Below are 23,419 nucleotides of genomic sequence, written 5' to 3'. Positions count from 1 at the left end.
ATTAAGGCGAGCTTTACTTATAACGAATATGTAAGCCGACCACTTTGTATCGTCAAATGTTTCAATTTTGTGGCGCAGATTGCCATTATTTTCTGATATAAACTAGTCTTGTTACGAGCGGAGCTGACCAGAACCTCGTCCTGTTCATTCGGACGCTATTGTTACAAGATTGAGGTCAATCAATGAATAGACCACTTAACCCCGAACGGCGAGGTACCTGTGGAAATTAGAAACTCTATTTATTATTTTGAGACAAAAGTAACAAGACGTACAAGTCTTTATCGGTCAAATAAATTGTAGGGAAAATTGATTTTATGTCAACGTTATGGATTCCTATTGTTTTCAATAGAAATTCATGTTGTTTCATATATTTACATCACAAGGGTAATGAAAATAAATCAGTTATATCTGCGAGTTGCGATAGAGCTGTGTGATAGGGACAAAGAGCGACATCCGGCAAAAAGCCAATTAGTATTCTAGACACGTGTGCGGTGGCTCGTCTCAGCAACAGGTACGAGACGCGCGATGAACTAACGCGCCGTAATACTTATAAATTACATCAACAAATATTTTGTTGTGAGACCATCATAGATAGTGAACCTTTCGGGGACAGCTGACATGATCTGATTATATATCATTGTCTAAACCTGTTTAAGTTGCTTATACTAATGAATGATTCCGGCTCGTGAGCGCTGTGTTGTTCAACAGTATTTTTATTCACAATAAAGAGTTACTGATTTGGTGTAATTAGTATTGATTGGAAGTCCGTATCGACTTCCTAATAAAATATTTACGAGAATGCTCTTTAAATGTGAATCAAATATACACCTTAACGTAGTTACTACTAAAAAGAGGAAGTATATAAAAGGGATTTTTACCATCGAACAAGCTCACAAACTTGGAAGGTCAGGCGAACGGCCGTTCAATTCGAGAACTTTAGTAGGTTGAATTATTTAATACATATAAACTGAGAATAGATTGGTCAATTCACGAAATCAATTAGTTTACCGTCCGCTGGGTATTCGAGTTCAGTTTACTGCCCTGATATCTATTAATACTTCCGATGACCACTGGAAATGTCAAAGGCTTCTTAACTAAGATTATGAATGCTGCATAACAAAGCAGATAACAAAACTACTAGTGATTAGTAACACGTGATTTTTTATACATAATTAGGGCTGTATGTATGTGCTCTATTATTCAAAATTGAATTTATAACGTGGAATCATGTTTCAGTATATAAGATTTATTGGTTGGTTAGAGCCAGGAGCGAAGTGAGCTTCGATCAAAGCGAGTCACGTCGGGCTGCAGAACGTCCACTATCGTGATTGAAAATTAAATTGTACCAATCAAGTGCGCTCGTCGTACGGTATTGAGCTGTTCGAGCCACTCGAATGCCGAAATATCAAGTGACTCCCACTCGATATCGTCTGTGCATAATTATAATACGTACCTGTCCTACTGGCGACACCGGTGACTGGCGGTGACCGTCTCTCGCAGGGATCACTTCAAATAAATTAAATATTCACGTCTACCGGCTCCACAGTTGTACGTACATCTGTAAAATACGACAATAGCAAATAAGTTCCACTCTATTATTGTTTTATTGTGTTACGTGTGTTTAGAGCAGTTTTATTCGCTGTAATCTCAGGTCTCACTTGAACGACCACAAGCATTTGTCTAACCTGGATTGACAGAGAACCGTGTTTATAGTCAATAAACTATTTCAGTTTATAGTTCAAGACGTGTCGTGTCATCTACAATTCTACATGTTCTCATTTATTTCCAAGAACAGGTGCAAAGTGTTTTGTGGTATCTAATTCTAGGTATTACTTCAATGTATAATTGTGAATTAATTTAGCAATAACTGGAAGTTTAAGATTTGATTCATTATAAGCTATTTCATAGTTAGTTAGAGCGGAGGCAATATCCCCTTAAGTATTATGGTATGAATCTCTATAAAATCATATATTTAAAAGGTTGATGTAGCAGCGCAGCAGTAGGGCGTAGAGCGGTAGAGCGGCGGCTTTTAAATGAAATTGCACGTAGTTGGTGCGGTTTCCGTCCGAAGGCAATGTCGCGCCACGCGCGCACCCACTAACGTAACCAATGTGTTATTACATGAAATATGTGGTGAATTTATGACTCTCGTCGCCACTGAACCTCACTGATATAATCGACGATTAAACGACGTTTTATCATTGCAGGATTACGTTTTTTTAATGGTTACCCGCAAGGAAACAAGATTGAAACTCCGATTTGACTTAACGATGTTATAACAATAAAAAATAACATTTGACACAAATTAATTTCGACTTCGAACTCTACACAGATCCTTAAATTTATTAGTTAAACGAAGGATTTTCCAGTCTTAACAAATAAATGTAGGGTAGATCCATTATTTTAATTGTATTAATTTTCTACCGGTATAAAGTTTAGTCTGTAGTGAACCTCAAACTGGCAGCGAGTGATAGACGGCGATTTAATCAATTTGCCACCGGAATTCGATTGTGACCACCACGCTACCAAGCAACATTTCAAAACTTGTAAACACAACACCTAAACATAGTACACTGTCTAAAGTAGTTCCATAAACCATTCTTATTCTTTCAAAATCAATATAGATAACGTACCGTGATATGTCGTGTCAATTTGACCGATTGAATTTTGTAGTATTCATTTGTTATATTTAAATGAAGAAAAGTAATTAAAAGCCTTTCATTCCTTTAATTATTCTTAAGTTAAAAATACACACGGAATACATTACATCACGTACATTTCTTTAGTATGTTCCGTAATTAAATTAAGTCAACCCCCTCCTTCGAATTGAAGTGTTTGAAATTACTCACGTGTCATGCTGGAAATTCACTTATGCATTCAATATACTTTCGTTTCAACGATAAGTGTATTAAAAGGAAAATTCCTAAGCGAAGAGTATGGGGCTTTTAAGGGAGTCATGTGACACGTTCTGTCTTTTTCCTTATTATCTTTAATATTAGATGAGTTGATTCACGCCGCTAACGCTAAATAGAACACGTAGGACACATAAGTACAGGTGTGCATTTTCCAGGAAAGACCATAAACCGATTGCATTATAATTGCGTTTAACTGCAGTCACCAATCTGATAAATCCAGCAGTGATGCGGGCGGAATCTGCCAATATATTAGCAGTGCGGCACATGGTTCACGATCCAATGCGCACTGGTGCTTACTGCGTCAAAATTGCGAAATTGAAAGAAGATAGAGTCATATAATCACGATTTATTATTATGATATATGTTACACGTCGTTCTTCCGACATGTGATATTTTTAGATGAAAAATCGGTTACTACACTTGGACCTACGACAAAGAAATTCCATAGTTTTGTTTCATTCTGTTAAATAGCGTCACTGAATACGATTCCTACAGTATATAAACAAGGAAAACTGTAAGTTTATTTAAGTATAAATAATACTGACTGTTTATTCGGGACCATGTTCGCTTTTTTATGCATACACTTGTTGACTTTGAGGCCGCAACACTCACGCTAAGGGGATAAAGCGTCAGCAACTTGCCCCGCATTTCATTTTATAATCTGAAATAACTGGTCACTCATTAGCCCGTCATGTTACTATTTCTAAAGTTTTCACTTGATTTTCCTTATTTTGATGGGACATGAGCTAAATTTAATTACTTTATGACTCGTTACAAAAGGAACTATGTATCACATATTGTTGTATAATTATTATATAATGTCTATCCACCGAATGCAATTAAGTTTTTATCATGGGTAATGTTTACATTTTAGAGCTCAGCTGATAGTATGTCATTTAGGAATTATCCATCTGATAAGCGAGTTACCTAATCTTATTATGAGCTATTTAAAAAATATGAAGTTCCTATGTAATTAAATTCCTACAAGCCCTTGTATGAAACAAACATTAGAAGAAGTAAGCTGATAAAACATTCGCGCAGCAACTTTGTTTACATTTTAATGTGTTTACCTACAGTACTTACAACAGGATTTGTATTTATTTTTGGAACTAATAAATATAAACCTCAGGCGTTTCAGCCATTCGCAACAATGTTTGTTATGAGAAATTTCCTATAATTACACGATTCTTAAAAGACCGCGCGACATTGTTGTACTTACTTAATAAACTGAGTTCTAGTAAAGTGTTTAGAAAATAGCCAGTAGGTACCACACTAATTTTATCTTATGGTAGCGCAGTAATTCTGTGAGACCTTCACAATATTATAAAAGTCAAATCGATTATCGTAAAGCCTTAATACAAGGCGTTGTCATTTAGCAACCCTCAGCCAACAGAACGTTTCAGAGCAGCTGCGCCAGCCTTAATAAACACTTCTCCCCACCTCATAAAATACACTTAAAACGTCTAATTAATCCGACTTAATTAATTAATTGAGACACGCAGCGGTACCTCCATTTTTTTACGCAGAAAATATTGTGTCATCTTAAATAAACTTAAAGCTGACTCTGCCGAGCCCTTTTTCAATTTCATAAACGTCTTTTGACTCGTTTTAGGTTTTTACTCCGAGACTCTAAAGCTATTAGCTTTTAGTGTAAGTGTAGTTTCTGATTATGTTAATCTAAAATCTAAGTCACAAGTTTGCAGTATCTTTTTATATTTATTACTCGGTTCTTGCGAGAGTTACCTGTCTACCTTTCAAAATGTTATCGCATTTCTTTTTTAACTTCATCAAAAAACATCCGCATTTCTTAAGTACTTAATAAATTATATCACTTTATGAAATAAGTGGAAAAATATTGCCATGGTACCACGTAGTAAAAATAAGGAGGAAAATCTGTAAAAAATATGAAAATACAGCAGCTCCAAACAATTTAGCGGAGATTATACGTAAATTGCCAATACTTTGGGAACATTGTATTTTATTGCGGCGACGACTGCTACGTTACTCATTCATAACTTAAATACAAAATCCAAGAGCAAATTTACCTGAAAAGTTTTTGTATTATTCGTGATCTACAGTTTCCAGATGACTTCCCTTTATGCCTTTAAACCAATAGGGAAAGGATTCTGATTCGCAATGTAAATGACTCGGAATACGTCTTCATTATCGACTTCCGCAAATACGTTAGAAGTCCAAATACGATCTTTTACCATCCTAGTGTCTATCTCATCTACTCATAGTTATTTTTAGTGACGTTCAAGACAAAGACATTTCCATCTACCTATAATTTTTTAATCCATATTTAGAAAATCCATTAGACTTATTTTTTACTTAGGTATATACCATTTGGATGATCATAGAAATGTGATGAGCAATTCAACATTTTTGATTTTGTTTGTATAACTATGTTGGCGTATAATTAGTTTCTATATAAAATAGATATTTTATTGATGATTTTTTGTTACAGGTAAGAAAACCGTGAAACGCGCACCGCTCTTTGGTATGAGTATCTAATATCCATTTTATTTGGTTCTCGAGCAGTTAATAAAAGTACATTAAAAGTTATCGTTATCGGGGAATATTCTAAAATGTAAGCTAATTTATAAAAAGGCTATTAGCATTTTATGTGTGTTTTAGAAAACTTTTCACAGTTGAAACAAAACGAACTCGTTAGACGTTGTTCTTATAACGGATAAAGTTTTTTCAAATAAAAGTTTCATTTCATTATATTTCTGTGAATAACTACAGTTGTAGAGTTCTGTATTATTCAGTTTCCACTTCATCACAAACTTAGAGAGGAAACACGTTTATGGTGCGGTTTTGTAATTACAGTTTAATTTCAAGGAGAAATCGCGTATTGTTATTTTTTGCGATTCTGGAAGACATTATATTTTATTCACATCGTAAATATGAGTTCTCCTTTCTGAGATCTTTTTTAGCATTGCATTTCTCAATTTGCAGCATTCAAGTGCTTCTTGTAGGAGCAGTTTTAGATAATATATATATTGATCATGTAAGTCATGTAATCGTTACCAATGACTTGTTCATATTGTTCGACTAGCCTGATATTGTAATATAGGGAACGTTAAAACGAAATCCAGTCATCGTTTACGTCATTGTGCTTACCGGGTAGGTAGTCGTGTCTAAAATAAATGGTTAGCAGGTTTCCATACATAGGTCGCGTGAATAATAATGAAGAATACGAATGTTTATTCGGTTTCGGAAAAATATTAAGAACCTTATATTTTAGTGGCAAATAATTTTGTAAATTCAGGCTCATTGTTAAATTGGGCCTCGACCTAAACAGCTTCATACCTTTTATAAATATAATGATCTCTTAAACGAAGCCGGTATAGGTCGGATAAACCTACAAAACCTTTAGAGGCCTTGTAATGTATGTAACTTTTAATAAAAACCACAGATAACGAGTATATGTTCTCTCTCTCTCTGTATGTTAAGTTTTCATTATAATAAACATAAAATAAATATAAGTATGTTTATGTGCTATGAACCTGACAGTATTTTAAATAAAGGCGGAACTACAACAGTAACATGCATTTTCAAGGAAAATGATAGATAGTAGAAATACTCACATCTCAAGGATCTCCGGTGGTCTTATAAAATTGCCTGACGTAAAAGATTCTAGGTCGACCAGTTAATCTTGTTCATTTCTTTGTCGTGATTAACTGGAGATGTAGCTCCACGAGAAATTGGGATCAGTTGAGACAAGGCACGGCAATCTTAAAAAGGTTTTGCTTAAATACCCGGCTTTACGGAGCTGAACGCTACTTTATGAATTTCAGCAACGTATTTAAGGTAAACGATGTTCCACCCTTACGTTTATATTAACTATATTGCGTGGGATGTGATAGATGGGGTTTCGTGGTCTTTCGATTGAAATTAATGGCATGCGGTTAACTATTCTATGCTTTTTACTTATAGTGGGCCTAGAAAGCTTATTAACTTATTGAAGTTATTAAAATATCTAATAATAGGTATAAAAACTTGTTCAATAACTCTTAAAAAATAAGTTCTATGGATTGAAAAATTATCTACATTGATGTGTAAATTGTTATTTTTTACGTAATTTACTGGAATCGTATGAAGCGAAAATGGTTTAGGAGAATTTTATAAATTTGCCTATTTTCCTGCTGAAATTAAACACAATATCGCTATTAAAATATTATGTTTGAAATATTCAGTAATTTTACAAGGTTATTATGACAAAGTTTATGTTATATACCATAAAAAGATTCCGAGGAAGAGGTAGAGTTTACAGACACGTGTGACCTCATTAGTCTTTATTATTTTCCTCATTTTAATACTAAAGCGAGATTATTTTTATTGCGAGGTTTGTGTCTTTCAACAAATTTGTCCTACCCCCGGTTTCTGAGTAACTACATTAAGCAGTAGTTTATCTATTCAATAGCGTTTTTTTTGTATGAGTTTTAACGCTATTGAATAGATAAACTGGCGCTAAATGTACCTCAGAAACCGGGGGTTAGAGAATCGAACATAAAAGTAATATTCTGTTTAAACAGTGTCTCTTGTGTTCACAGAAATGCGATAAGCTTGAATTGATTACTTGAGCATTCGCAACTATTCTTCAATACGTTTCAAAGTTCTCTCGAGTTTAATCTGTACTTCAAAGCGCAACTAAGTGCTAATTAATTTGCGCTTTGAACTTTTAAGTCTTTAGTTTAATAGGGTGACTATTTCATGCTATTTACTTTCAATCTTAGTACATTATTGTGAAATACATAGCTATAATGTGATCTTTTGTTACAAGTTTTATTGTTAACCAAATCTTATATTATTTTGTATTCCAATAAACCTATTTATTTGCAATTAAAACTGGCTCCTTTGGCTCTTATTTCAAATGCGGGTAAAATGTGTACTTATAGCTATTTAATTTTAAAGTAATTTCCCGACATTCCGGCCAGGATACACAACTGTTCTTGGTTTAGATAATTTACGTATCTTATATACTTACTTACCTACGTTATGTTTTTACTATTAACCAAATATTATCTTGTTACTAGCAATTACTACGAAAAAAATATTATTACTAATTCCATTAGTAGTAATAATAACCTACAAACATTTAATTTGGATTCATCGTGAATGCTAATAATATGCATATAGTCTTGTATCAGAATATAAAAAAACTGGTTTACAAAATAAATTTAAATATCAAAACAGAATTAAACTTGAACTTGTTTAAGGAAATGTATTTTAATGACGGTTTGTCACGATTTACTGCCATGGCTATTTTTGAAAGTTTGAGAATATTAGGCAACATAATGTCTAGGAAACTATTTTTTTTTTGTTTTTTGCTCTATTTAATTCATATACTGATGTCTTGTATGTACTGGGTACAATTTCCGACCCGGAAGCAATTTGAACTTACAAAAATCATATTGCCTTTCATATTGATATAATAATATAATATATGAATATTTTACATTAATTATGACAAGAATATTGAACCTATGTTTCAGTTCGCCATGATACTTCCTACTGTGGAAAATTACTATACACAAAATCTTTATGTTTTAATTTATTTCCTTATCCATACGGATGTTAATATGCCACCAAATGATTGCGTCCAAACGAGGTATTCAACCATGACTAATGATTACGTCACTGTTCAAGTATTAGTGAAAAACGGGTTTAGAAACATATACTTATAAGTTTATCATCTATACTAATATTATAAAGCTGAAGAGTTTGTTTGTTTGTTTGAACGCGCTAATCTCAGGAACTATTGGTCCGATTTGAAGAATTCTTTCAGTGTTAGATAGCCCTATTATCGAAGAAGGCTAAAGGCTATATATCATCACGCTACAACCAATAGGAGCCGAGAAACAGTAAAAAATGTTACAAAAACGGGGAAAATTATGACCCATTCTTATGTGACGCAAGCGAAGTTGCGCGGGTCGGCTAGTGTTAAATAAAATAAAATGTAGCCAATGATCGTGATCTGTCTAATAGCAATGTGCTTTTTTTAATTATAAACTAGTTTAGTGAAATTTATTTGCAAATTTACAATCAGATTACCCTTCAAACGGTAAGAAATCACGTGAGGTAAAACGTGATCGCGTAGATACAGCGTTACATCTTTTTAAAATCATACCTATAGCAGGTTTTAAAGATGTATATTGCAACATGTGACTGACACTGTACAATATTGTTAATCATCTAAAAGTTTGTATGTAACGCTTATCTTAAAAAAAGTTAAGAGTAACATCCCGGGGAAGGACTTAGGCTAGGTGTTGTCAAAAAATCCGTGCGCCCGTATGCATTTTTCTATCTACGAGAAAAACTAGTAACACAATTATAACAAAGGTAATAGTCAAATAATTAAAACAAAACAAGTTAAATATAAACAATTTGTCGTAGTCCCGAGGCACAGTTAATGATTAATTCAGCAGTCCTGGTGTTCGATGTTTGTACCTAGACCGGACTTAGTTTATATGTTTATTTATTCATGAAACTGTATCTATAAATATTGTTCGTTATTTCTGTTCTACTATTACTTATTTGTCTAGGGACTGCTTCAGTAGCGAACCTTGTGTTGTTACATACATTGTGAATGCTAATAATTCCATTCAAAGCAACTTTTTCCGATGACCATATCACAAGTTTATAATATAAAATAGCACCCTTTACAATCATATGATATTAAGCCTTTTTTTCATAAAAAAATAACGAATAGGTAGGTACGTTACAATTATTTACAAATATGTGCGCGTAGACCAAAATATGTGTATGATATTTCCTTGTGTCTAATGAGTGTAGATAATAACACTCATTCACGCACCGAGGCGTTATCAACGTCACAGCTTAAGCGCTTGCAATTTAGATATAATCGCACTCGAAATATTTCAATGATCATACTTAACATTACTAGTACGAAATATACCAGAAACCTCGATTCAGTTGCGCTATATCATATAACTATCTATATTTTATTAACGATATCATGAAACTAAGATTGACAACAGAAGGTCTTAATTTAACGATTAAATAAAACGTTCGTTTAAAGGTGTTAACTATGTAGTTGGCGGTATAGTCCGAGGTGCGCGAGCTGCGCGGGCGCATGTCTCAATCACAGCTTCGCGATCACCGGCAAACGAATGTGACGTGACGTCTAGTAAAACAATCGCGAAATGGATCCATGGAGCACGTAACGAAAAAATGCCATATTGAGCGTGGCACGTTCAGTGAAGTGCATCGTAGTGGTGCATGGACGTGGAGAGCGGAGCCGGTGTGACGCTCACCTCGCGCCAGTGTCAGTGCCGCCAGTGAGACGAGTCGGGCCCCGGCAGGCCTACAGTCGCCGTGGTCGCGCTAATCGCTTAGTCACGGCGCATGCCGCATGCCGCCTCACTCGCGCACATCTGTGATAAAATACTGCTTTACCTCCACTCTTGTGATATGTGTCATGTTTTGTGATTTACCATGGGTTTTTTAGACGGTGTTTCGTTCTCTGTGTTCAAAAAGTGTCCTAACCTCAAACTCAAAAGGAAATGTAAAATACGAAGGTAAAAAGGAATACACTTACTAGACCGCGTATATCAAGGATATCTAGAAATCTGTTGTTTCTCATTCAATGCGGAAATTACTCCGACTTTATTTATTGCAATAATTGTATAGATGGGCATTTGTGAACAAAAACAAATTTAATAACATAACGTTATTCACAACAATAACAACATAATCGACATAACATCAATATTCATAACGTCGTGCCTCCTTTAGACAAATGCGGTAAATAAATATATATATTACGGAAATATAAAGGATACATATACCAAATTGCTTTATAATTAATTAACTAAGGTAGAAGGATGTTTATTTAATTCCATTCACGTAAACGGAACACTAACTTAGTGTAAATAAGGCAGCGAGATGAAGCCGGCATTCCTTATCTACGTTGATAAGGTGACGTGAGGTAGGTAATCGGCAAGATCGCTACATAACATTTGAGAGATAACTGCACATAATAGTAAGATAGCACAGCTGTAAATGTAGTACAATGTCTTCACCTCACCTACAGCGAACAGCCGTTTTGTTCTGCGCTCATTGCGTTCTGACGTATCCTTGAGTGAGACCTACGTAAAATCTGAACAATAAGATTACAATCGAGGAAACGATATTGATGGAATAAATATTGTTATTGCTTTTTCTATTAAAGGTTCTCGTACAAAACTAAAACATTTATGCGATTTAACTCTAGTTTATTCCTAATGTAGTTTTAATGATGTCGTTATCAGTTCGATTGTTTGGGCAATTTATGTTTTTATAATTGTACCGGAAATTATTAGAATTGGTTATCATTTTTTACTGTCATCTGCTAGGTACCTGTGTAGAAGACAACAGTAGGAAAAACTTGTAGTCATTGCAACTTGTAGTTGAGTGGTTTCTGCTTGATCGAGCGTATCACCCTTGAACGACATCTTACTGTGTCGTGAGACAATCAATTAACACTTACAGATTTAGCAACTATTCTTAAGAAATAACTGATATTGTTAAATGTAAAAATAGTTCTACAGTAATGCATTTAGTATGTAGGTCAAAGATAAGTGCCTACTGCCCGGTTTCTAAGGTACATTTCGCGGTAGTTTATCTATTCTTTAGCATTTTTTTTAATGGATTTAAATGCTATTGTATAAACATAGGCTAGATCTGTTTTCCCTTTCATTAACAATTTGTTGCAATTTAATGTTAGAGCTTTAGAGAGCTAAAGTTGAGCGTGCTATATTCGCGCTCCAGTATACTGTTTCGGTTCCGTTCCGTTTCCGCGCTAGTGTGTTACAGTCTCATAACACTTAAACCACAATGTTGGATGAATGAAACGACCCCACTGGAACACATTGGACTCAAACAAAATACTATAAACAAGTATACAAACGAACAGAACATCATTCTTAAGTAGAAGCGATGAAATAAAATATCGTCTTGTAAAAGGAAAAGTGTAAAAAAGTTATCATGTTTAAAAATTGCCTTATTATTTTTGTTGCATTCTTAGTTAAGGTAAAGACATCTTAGCCATGACTCAGGTACCGCAGGCGAACAGCATATACTTTCGATGAAATTGGTTCTCGGAGAGTGTGGCGTGATGTTGAATGAACCGAAGGTTACACAGACTTTTTAACATTTATTATCAACTGTTGTTAAGTTCATACTTTCTCCCAGACAAAGAAGGTATTCATGACGTGTAATGCATGACTTCATAGAACTTTGAAGTTTAAGATTCAAGGAGTGCTCTCAAGTTTACTCACGAGTCACGAGTTTTCCTAGACAATCAATTTCAGGTCAATCACCGGTCCGTTAGTTTCATCGTATTTTATGAACATATGTAGTACTCGTAACCGGAGGTCCTGTATGACAAGATGTATGGATGTGAATGAGGCGAAGGAAATTTGTAAGGATTGTACGAAGAGGCGTTCTTTGGTCTCTGCCTACCCGTATGGAAAATAGGCGTGATATCATGTATGTACATTGTACATACTTTAATTATTCATGAATAAACGTTTGACTGAAATAATATTATTAAAGAAGGCTTGTCTTCACTGTATTCGTTCTTCCCAAAAGAGATTTTATATTTTCTGTTTACCTTTTCTAAGGCACTAAATTGTTTAAAGTTATCGGGTTATTTTACCCAAGCGGCAGACTGAGTTTCTCGGCAAATATAAGGTTCCATTCTGATCCCTGGATATGTTTTATTCAGTTATTTACATTGTGTGTGTACTTACATGACGTACGTACGTATATAGAGCGCGAACGGCTACGGAACCTCAGCAGCGTGCCGTGACGTTGAAACGGATCGGTGACTTTCCACGGGATAGTCAAATGTCACCTTTAATAACGGTGCATAGAGTACACACTCCTACACACAATGTCAGGAATTGAAATTAACACAAAAAGTTCGTTATAAGGGCTAAGCTGTTTGCAAAGTGCGGCGGCGGTTCATAACTTTTTAAAAAATATTTATAGCGAACGGTTCTGCAATAAACCCAGGGGAGAATGTTATTATTACGGAGATAAACATTTTAGGAAGTAATTTAGGTGTGATATTATCACCGTCAAGCTTTGTGGGACACAAAACAATAACAAATAAATAACGCATTCGTTTTGGAAGTTCCCTACGTAGACCCGAGTTTGAAACAACTTTATAATTCAATTAAAAAATGTATGACAATGTTTCCCTTCATCATATAAAAATCTCTGTACCTGTGTGTCTATGTGCTTGTATCTGAGTATTAAAAGCTTGTTGATATGCTTAATGAATGACTCGCTGATTACAGAGACTAGTATAATGCATGGATTATGGCTCTATTTACAGAATGGTGCAACTTGAACAATCATTACCACATTATATTCGTAATTTCTATTAATAGACAAAACCAATCATCGAAATATTATAAAATAAACATGTTTATAAATACATGCTACACGACACTTCTACGAATCCAAAAATGTCAGAGCGATCATGATTTTTTGTCGTGACGTGACAATTTATGATGAAATAGAGACTATAAATAACTTAATTATTATAGTTTATTTTAAAATTTTACGAAATATCTAAGCGCATTTCTTAAACGTACTGGCCTAAGAACTATATCCATAATAACAATTAATTTCGTCATCTCTCTCATTCATCCCACTATGTTTAGTTAATTAGGGATAATCTCGTAATTAGTCACGTCCATAATTAATCAGTAACACCAAACACTACCATTCACTAAAGACATTCGGTGACATTAATATCCTCAGTTATAATGTTAACACTGCCCACATTAACTCCATTATTATTTATAAGCTCCTTTAATCATCGTGCGTCATACATATGACATCAGAATGTAGAGTAAGACTCAAATGGAAATTATCTACGTGATCACAATCACAAAGCAAAGCACGTAGACAGCACAAACGACAAATATTTAAATAAAAAAAATCGACTTAAATCAACTAACATTCTTTATTGATATAGAAACGTATGTATTTCTATCTTTGTAGTCGGGACTTAGATTAACCGTTTTAAAAGTGAAAGGGACTTATTGTTTCGACGGTCAATGTCGAACATCGAGTAACGAAGGATGTGTCACGCTCCATTTAAGTAGTATAATACATGTTGCGACCATAACAAAAGTTGACATTTTAAAAAGACTACATCACAATTCACAATACAAAAGGATGTCAAATCCTAAAGGCCATCGCTCGGGACAAAAAATAGTGGGAATGAAAAGTATAGTTCAGTATGTCCTCCTACAATTGAATGACAAATTAGTCAACATTTACCAAAGCAAACGTTGATGAAAATAACAGTTTAGATAATCATGATTAATAAGTGTTATACACTTACTCCCCCTCGGTTTGTCAAGTGGTAAATAGACGTAAAAACAAACAAGCCATTTTTTTTACATTAAATAGTTAAATGTTAACCTCGTCAGTTTGCAGCACGATAAATGGCAATTTTATAAATTGTACCACTAACTGGTGGGTTTTGGATCATTCTTTAACGAGATGTTATTACGTCAAAATACTTGTAATTTGCGCGCGATCTTACTCAACTTTAACCCTTTAATTACTTTCCAAGAAGTTTCCTTTATCTTTTGTCGCGGGGAATTTTTATCTACCGAGATAAATCAGATCTGATGTCTGGAGTTTTTTCTGTTTACGTGGATTTTGTAATTAGACTGCGACAAATGCGTATAGATAAGCTGTTTATAGTAGTGCTATCGACTTGAACCGAATTGTCGATACAGACTAAACATCTTTCGATGGAGCAATAACAAAACTTGATTAGTCTGGGTTCTGAAAGACGCTGGTCCCAAAGTTAAACTCGGTGCCTATTAACAGATGGTTCTATCAACAACGATTCAAAAAATCGTTTATGTTAGAGTCTCTTATAAAATAAGGAATGAAAGGAAATATTTTATTTCAGTTCGTTAAGATCTATTCATATTTATATGGGTGGCCATGGCATTGAAAAGAATGTTTGATTCAAATGCATTATCTATGCAAATGGAGAATGTTTACAAGCTAAGGTAGAAATTAATTATTTTTAAGACACTGAATAATTGTTTTTCGATGTTGATTAACCCTTTGTAAAATACATACAGGCCATAAATACAGACATAAATACATATTTCATTCATAAAATATTTCCGACAGTTCATATTCGGCATGCAAATAAAAAATGGATACAGCGTAATGTTGCTTCGGCAGTAAATAAATATAAAATAAATTTGTAATTATAGGTGTGCTGTGTGTAATGTGGCTACTACGAGTAGATAGTATAAAACTAATTTGTTTTTAAATAAATAAAGTATGTAATAGCGTGTATGCATGTCGTGCCTAATTGACGACCAAAGTAATAATCATGGCTGTACTTACAAAATAATATTATAATATTTAGTAGGTACGTTCCACATAATTTTAACACTTTGATTTATAGCCTAGATAATACATACAAGTTTTTATTTAGTTAGACTGTAATATAACTACAGTCTAACTAAATAAAAACTTATATGTATTTTGTACCTTTGATCAATCAAAGATAACGAAAAGTTCACGTTATTGACCAATGATCGCAATCAGACCCCTGTATGGTGAGCTCAGTATTTGCTATCTAACTTTAACGGTGTTCGTGTAACCCCATCTTCAACCACAACATTAATTAAATCAATTCCCTGCAGTTTCATTTAGCCCTAACCTTGTAAGGTACGTATAATATGCAAGCCGGTTGCGGTAAGATGCCTCCGCGCCGGAACCGGTTCTCGCATGCGGTAATTATTAGCACACTGGGCTTGCAATGCCATTGACGACTCAACATTATACAACATGTTTCGTTTACGTTACTTATCATTCGTTTTGTTCAAATTCAGTTAGCACGTTGATGTTTGATTTGTTTGTTATCACTCACTATATTTGAGTTTAAGTATTAATTTGTTGATGCATCGCCTTTTATTTCTGCTTCTCCAATAATAACATCTGCACGTACTAGTGTTTATGATACGTTTAACATTGTAGCTTTAATGGTATTAATGTTTCACCAACTTCGCTAAGATTCCCGAGTAGACAATGACTCGCAAGTTTACATAATAAATATAAGGTGTTGTTATATCGTATTCACACTAAGCTGCGGCCTTAGGCAAATGAGGGATAATCTTAGAATTAATGAGGGTAGACTGAAAGACAAACAGCGACGCGGGTACTTTCACGATGACGAACTCTGCCATTTGTGAATAATTTAAGCATTAGAGATCACAAAGATTTCCTTCAAAAGCTTCTATTTTTAACAGTTCAATTATAAAATAAAATATCTTTGTTTTCTCGGAGAAGAGTGCTAAATCGTACAAATGCTTGGTGGCGATGAAACACAAATGTCCGCCGTGTATTTATTACAAGCTTTTATCTTCACATGTATGTCATATACTTACAGATACTTACAGACGTTGCAACTCGATTTTGACCTACTTGCAAAAGTCAGACCGAGCTAAATTGCTCATTTGTTGCACCGCACCGGTAGGTACTAAATCCGAAAATCCAATATTTACTTAAATTTTATACAAACCTTAAAAATGGCAAGCATAAAATGAATATTTTGTAAATATTTTCGCAGCTTTTTACACAACGCGTGAACCGTGATGAAGTTAAGTTCCGTAGGTTAAATGGATATCAGTGAGAATACCAAAATAGGTACGCTGTTTTACTTGTGTAATATACACTGAATGTATATTGTATTACATAAGAATTTAATGCAATCAACTTACTTCGACTATATTTTGTGGATATTCTTAGATATCTTCAGTATTAGATTCCTAATTTTTGTTAGTCTGATTACATCGTGTTATGTAGAATTAAAAACAAAGTGCTATTATTTTAATACCTTCTGCTTGTCTCTTCACGATAAATAATCGTGGTGTCATAAAATACCCTAAAGTAAATAAATTAATTAATAACCCGATCAATTTCATCAGGCTCAGCACCAAATTTGAACAGAAAGTGTCTTGTAAAAGGGCGCATTAATTGGCTCGGTTTAAAGTGTTGTTTTTGTTACACAAAGGAGCCATTGTTTCCAGTATTATTGTTCAGCATCGAGGTCATCGATATAATTGCATGTAACGTGGACAAAATAAATAATAGCCGTGGACATTTAACCGTTCATGATTAGCTGCATGCTGCATGCTTGGCGATCGCTTTAATTACGTTAGGTAGTTTGACTTAAACCTAACTCTCGTCCACACGATAACTTATGGATTATGTAATACAAAAATAATAATATTTATAATGATCAAAATTCGTGTTTGTCAAAATTGAAGCAACATGACTAACAAGTACCAGGAAGTAGTTCTGCAGCGGTGAGATAATTTGCATAATTTTATTCGCTGTTTCCTATTTAGTTCGTAATAACGTCGCAGTTTGCAATGTTTTTTACAACACCTTTTTGGGAAGAATGCGATGAAACTATTATTAGTTAGGTGCAGCTTCTTTGTAGAAAGAAATGTTTGTAATAGAGCCTTAGCGTATATGCATATTATTCGTTTGGTTCACCTCTGACCACTAGGGACCCACTGGGCATTTTATATATAACTATTATCAAGATACTATCTGAAGGGTATTCAGTCCAGACGCCTACTCCTTGATAATAATATGTAGAACATGGTCACGGTGTGTGCAGATTGTCAAATCACAAAAATAAAGTACCTATAAGACGGCAAACAAGTGTAAGAAAAGTACCAAATAAAACCAACAAAGTAAAATCACAACATTTATTTGAAAGTAAGTGGGCTTCACAATAGTTGAATGCGGGTACGTCTTAACATTATACTCTAACAGCTGTGTCGACGGCGGGGGGTGCCGTCGCCGAGTTCAGCGTCTCGCACCGACAGCACCGCCAGCTGTTCGTGCTCGGCACCAGGTGCTCGCTGCTCACACACTCCAGGTGGTAGTGCGACGAACACATACTACACTTGATAGACGCGCAACCCTCCATCGTACGGTTACAAAACTTGCAATATGAACATTCCATTTTCCAACGATTTCAGTCAAGGACAATCTTAAATAATAAACAACTTATATTTGTCGCCTCACAGCAACTTTACAAAACTCCCACTTGCAATTTTAAATTGACGAAATATTCTGTTTTTATAATGTTCGACACTATTTTAATTTTTTTATACGATTTTCAATATGTGTATTTGGTGTGACTGAAAATATCAACTGAAAAATAACAAGAAGAATGACGGCAATGATCTGATTTTCTGTTCTTTTTTCGAAAAAAGATCGATTTACAAATTTTTTCACTGGCCTGTTATCGAAGCTACTCACTCCATGTATTAGGACCTCAAACCATGATAGCAAGTAATAGATTTTCTACTTATAAAGTTAAATATTTTTTCAAAACTTAATACTAAGTTTTGAAAAGCGTTCGTTACACTAGGTCTAGTGCATTCCGCATTTGATACAGATAATAAATGATAATATAATCATGCGCCGATGAAGCTATGAACCATGAATTATAAGTGAGTAGAACAATGTTAATCAAGTCTGTAGACACACGATGTAACGACGCGACGTACTCAGTGACGTCAAACGACATCATCATAATTACCTCATACACGTCATACTATAGCAGTTCTATAAAAGTTTCAAGTGTTTAATTATAGAATAGTATAAAAGCATACCTTTCGCCTACAGTAAGCCGCAAATAATACGTGTATTGCATACACAGTGTATTGTATTCCAGTTTTAAAAATGCAAAGAATACGAGTTTAAAAAATGTAGACCATTTATACAAGTGGCGCGTATTTCCCCTTTTGCGAATACTCGAGCTATGTGTAACCATTCAGTCAAGAACGCTTTACAAAAATGTACTCTTGGGAATATTCGGAACTCGTCACTAGGATTTGTTCACTCGAAACTACAAAGCTAATGCTTTACATTTTTTAGTTTTGCACTATAGAACTGAGTGTTGAACACGAAAGTAAGTCGTACCGGGTCTCCCTGTAACTTCGCTTCGCTGGAGTTCGTCAAATGAACGTTTCACCTACTTTGTTAGGAGCGAGATATTGCACTGTAACTGTTTTATATATTTACCGATTTAAGTGACCGCATGATGATGTCGAATGGACCTAGGACTGCAGTAAAGTACTACTGAATAAACAGCTCGGCTTAATTATTTGCTGACATCTTAAAGCAATACATACAGAAGGTACTTAGTTAATTATTATTTTAAAAAATCTTAATGACAGTATTGTGTTTCCTTATTTGTAGTTAATGTGAAAGAAACAGACTATCTAGTCTGTTTCCACAAAAAGAGTTTACAGTTAAGTAGATACTTAGGGGTTAACTCTTTTTGTGGTTTCTATGTAGGTTAGTTGTTCGAATAGTAAATAAAAAGGCTACATTTCACCGACTACAAAAATATCGATTGATGAATAGCCAACTAGGCACCAAATAAAATGTATTCTATGAAGTAAAGCCTTCCAATTTATCGCCGTCCTGGATGTACAACGTGTATGTATTTTATCAGCGCTCGTGTATGGACAAGCATGGTCAATATTAGCTACAGTGTTCATTTGCCAGATTAATCTTGTGAGATGAGGCACTCTCTTCGCTTGCTATAAGATTACGTCAACTCAGCTGCAGGGATGCAGCCTCCTTCCTAAGGGATTTAACTCTATACAATTAGCTGTAGCTAGATGTTACATGTTTCAACGATAAAGCTCACAGAATTATCTAGTTTAGAAGAATTTTAATGAAAAGCTGATGTTTTAGTCCCAAATTGTCAAGAAACACAATTTACGCGGTCCAGTGCTCTTTTATAGAAATACTTTGAAGTAATATTGGTTAGAAGACAGATAAGTAGTTACTCAAGTAATGCTTCAGTAGTACTTATCCTCTTTTGATGTCAAGTGTCTACGGAATTCGTTTAATCGTTTTCGGGATAACTACTGAGCCGTTACAATTATCGAATACTTGACACATCCCCGAATAACGGTATTTCGGTCTACAACTGTAGTGCGGAAATGAGGTACCACTGGTAAGATTGGTTTGTTAGGAATTTGGAGAGGGTTCCACTTTAAAAGGGTAATTTAATAATAAGTAGTAGGGTTAGTACCTACTCGAACTATTACACTTTTTTCTGAAAATATTAGGTCTCCTAAAATATAATAGGCTATTTAGATGATATACAGCTAGCGCCTCACTAATAATGCTAGGCCACCTGTGCTCACTAGGCAACTATAAATATTAACGTGAAAAGTTAGCTTGATTATAGGTTTTACGTGGCGGAGCCATAAACAAAACCATAAACCATTCTTTATCTTTGAGAACTGTCAAGGCTTTTTACAAACAGAGTAGACTTTCTGAATCTATAACAATAAAAAGAGCTTGTTCTGTGTGTATAAATATAGATGTTTGTACAATGTAGGCATAATGTAATGTTTATATGTATAAAAGCAACACCTGAACGATTTGTATAATAATGGAGAACAGACAGGGGCTATGAGGGTCCTGTCAATGAATTCTGAAGGTGAATTATTTGGAATTTCGTCTCGCACCACCACTTGGTATTTGTATAACAGGTATTATAATAGCACTTAATACAAGGTTTTATGAAGTGATATTGAAATCCTCTAGAGCTATTCATTCTTGTAACATTGTTAACGTTTTGGCTCTATGCCAAGATATACTAAATTTTATTTGCCTCAAAAAGAAATTATTCACGTTAAAATGATTTCTCTTTTACAATTAATTTGTGGTATTGACTTTTATGCCATTAGTATCTATTTATATAGGAAATACGCGACATTGTGTAAAATAGCTATAAACAAAATGACATGGGTATGTAGATACATATATTTATCTAATCCTTCGTTTTCAAAACGAATTTTGCGATTATGTACATAATTGATTAAAACATCAATCTGAAACCAGCCTGAAATGTATTTATTATTTTTCGACATTATAGACGTACTTTAGTAGTGACTATAAATTATAAGAAACTTCAAAGAAAGCGGTACAAATACATAATAGGTGGTATTTGTTTACTCACGACAAATACTTACGGACGTCAGACGACGCGCGACATTTACGTGGGCTAGAAGGATTTTTGGCGCCAATTCCCTATTAAAAATAATGGTATTATTCTGGAACGTTCAACATTACTTGTTTTTACTTTTTATGGATGTAGTATTTATTTGATCATAATATTTATATTGATTTATTTACTATTTTCTGTACTTTTATATTCGTTTCAGCTTCGCCATTTTAATATTCCGCAGTGATTGCAAAAACGACCACTGCAGATAAATTCAAAATGAGTCTGTCTATCTGTCCATCATTGCAAATTCTCGTAAAAGTATATTAAATCATAAATATGCAAACGCAGCTTTTGATGCAATACTTTAATCCGGTATGTTGTCGTCAATAAAAAAGGACCTGTATCAATGTCATGCATGTTAATAAAATACATCGATCAATGTGTAACACGGAAATATATTTTGGTTATTTCCTTTTGGATAGGAAGGCAAATTGTTTGGATTTGTGCGTTGACCAAATACATACATACTGAATATAACAATGACCGGATTCAGGTCTAATAAGTTTTCTATGCAAATTTATTACCACTTGTTTACCTGGTGAGGGTCGCAGTAGTTTGTTGAATGAAGGCGGTCCAAGACTATGCGTTGTCGATTTCTATAAGAGCAGTAGTAGTAACCAGCAGTTAACGTCTATTGGTTGATGATTATTAAGACGATGTGTAATAAACATGTTTATTTGTTGATAGACGAACTGGAGATGGCGGCGGTGGCGCGCGAGTGCTGCGGTCTACTCCGGACTGGAGCGACGCGGCCATCAGCGGCGAGCATCTTTGGTCACCCACCTCTGTCTCCGGCGACTGCTGCTACGTCGGTGACGCGGAGTGTCAGGTAACTATTGAATAATAATTTTCTCGTTTAAACTTTAGAACCGTTGGAACTACTTACCCAGTCCCGTATATATTTATATAAGGAAGGTATTATCTTTATTTACACAAAATAACATACGTGAATAGTAATAGATTTTATGCAACAAAATATATCCATAGAGTAGTATTATTTTGTTCGTTAAATAGAGCTGATAGCGATGATGACAGCATGTTTTTGAAAACCTAGCCGATCTAAATGTTTAAGTATGCGATTTTACTACCGCGTTATTATTACATATTATTACTGAACAATGAGCTGACATCACAAAATTACTGGTTAGATATATAAGCTTTGAAATTACAGCTCAAAATGTTTTGTACGTGAATTGCCGTGATTATAATTGATGTTTCCGCCAAATTACCCTGCGGACCATGGTATAATTTACTATTAAGTGCACACGTTCATAGTACCGCTAACAAAGAACATGGATACTTGTTTATTATGTATTGTTTCATACCAATTCATTTAAAATTAACTACATACTTAAAAGCAAACAACGCATTGCAGATTTTCATAACCTTTACACAGTTAGGTACTATTTATATGACTGAGTAAGTTCGATAAGTAAGTACCTACACTAAAACCAATGGCATAGTATTTCAAAACCACTACAGTACACCTTATCAATTGAATGCTCAATTTACAGTTTTAATTTAGCCATTCACCCGGAATATCATGCTTAGTAGAGCACCATTTGCAGATTAAAATGGAGAAAATGTAATTCAATTAAGCTGCGGTCTTAGCGTATTTTTGTTTTTCTTAGCCGAGCATAAAAGGTTGTATAGTCATAAACAAGAAACACTCCTATTATAAGTAAATAAATAATGAACATCTTCGCTCTTCTAAATATTTTCTCTTTACTCGTTCATATCAATACAAGTACGTTATATGTCATTGTGCTTTATTAGCCCTTCTGTATATTATATGAGACTGTTATTGACACTGTAAGACAATATTCACAACATCTATTCAAAAGAAATTCACTAAAAGCATTAGCGCTACATAATAGAGTTAAAAGCATTTTTCATTGACTGACATTCTCATATCGAATGACCACGACAATACCCAGTCTAGTAGTCCAACGAGAAAATGTTAGTTATATTTTTAAAAATAACTTAGCCCAAGGTAACTTAGTAATAAAGGATTTTAAGGATAAATGGATACTTTATAAAGCCAAATTGATTGGTTTTATTTTCCATTGCTTGTAACGTTCTTTCTATTACAAAAACGTCCTTTGTAGCGGTATAAATAAAATCGGACTTAAAAATCTATTGAAGTAGAATAATCCATTGAAATATCCGCAATACCTTCAGTTACGTCTTGGTTAAACAACAGTAGAAGAAATGTAATTTCCCAACAACCATTAGCAAGTTTCCCGTCTATTATGTCGCTGGTCGGCCGAGCTCGTATATAAGATTAATGACCCATGCTTCTATTTTGTTGTGGCGATGACCTGTCACACCGGGTGCAGCAAAAGGGAGACTTTCGAGCCCCATTGCGACAATCAATAGTTAATTC

General features: G+C 34.4%; 1 protein-coding gene across 7 annotated transcripts in view; it reads left to right on the top strand.

The window, feature by feature from the left end:
• The window catches only part of rdgA (retinal degeneration A), a 117,556-nt gene that overhangs the window by 65,606 nt on the left and 28,531 nt on the right, over positions 1-23,419 (top strand). For 6 of the 7 annotated variants that reach the window (XM_076116894.1, XM_076116892.1, XM_076116891.1 and 3 more), the window contains one exon: positions 21,721-21,862. In XM_076116894.1, the coding sequence (XP_075973009.1) occupies positions 21,721-21,862 (142 nt within the window). Of the gene's footprint in view, positions 1-9,944; positions 10,463-21,720; positions 21,863-23,419 lie in introns of those variants that run through there. The other variant, XM_076116895.1, reaches the window with a different exon arrangement.

Source organism: Anticarsia gemmatalis, chromosome 7 (assembly GCF_050436995.1).
Source record: "Anticarsia gemmatalis isolate Benzon Research Colony breed Stoneville strain chromosome 7, ilAntGemm2 primary, whole genome shotgun sequence".
Classification (NCBI taxonomy): domain Eukaryota; kingdom Metazoa; phylum Arthropoda; class Insecta; order Lepidoptera; family Erebidae; genus Anticarsia; species Anticarsia gemmatalis.
This window is presented reverse-complemented; position numbering and strand designations above follow the sequence as displayed.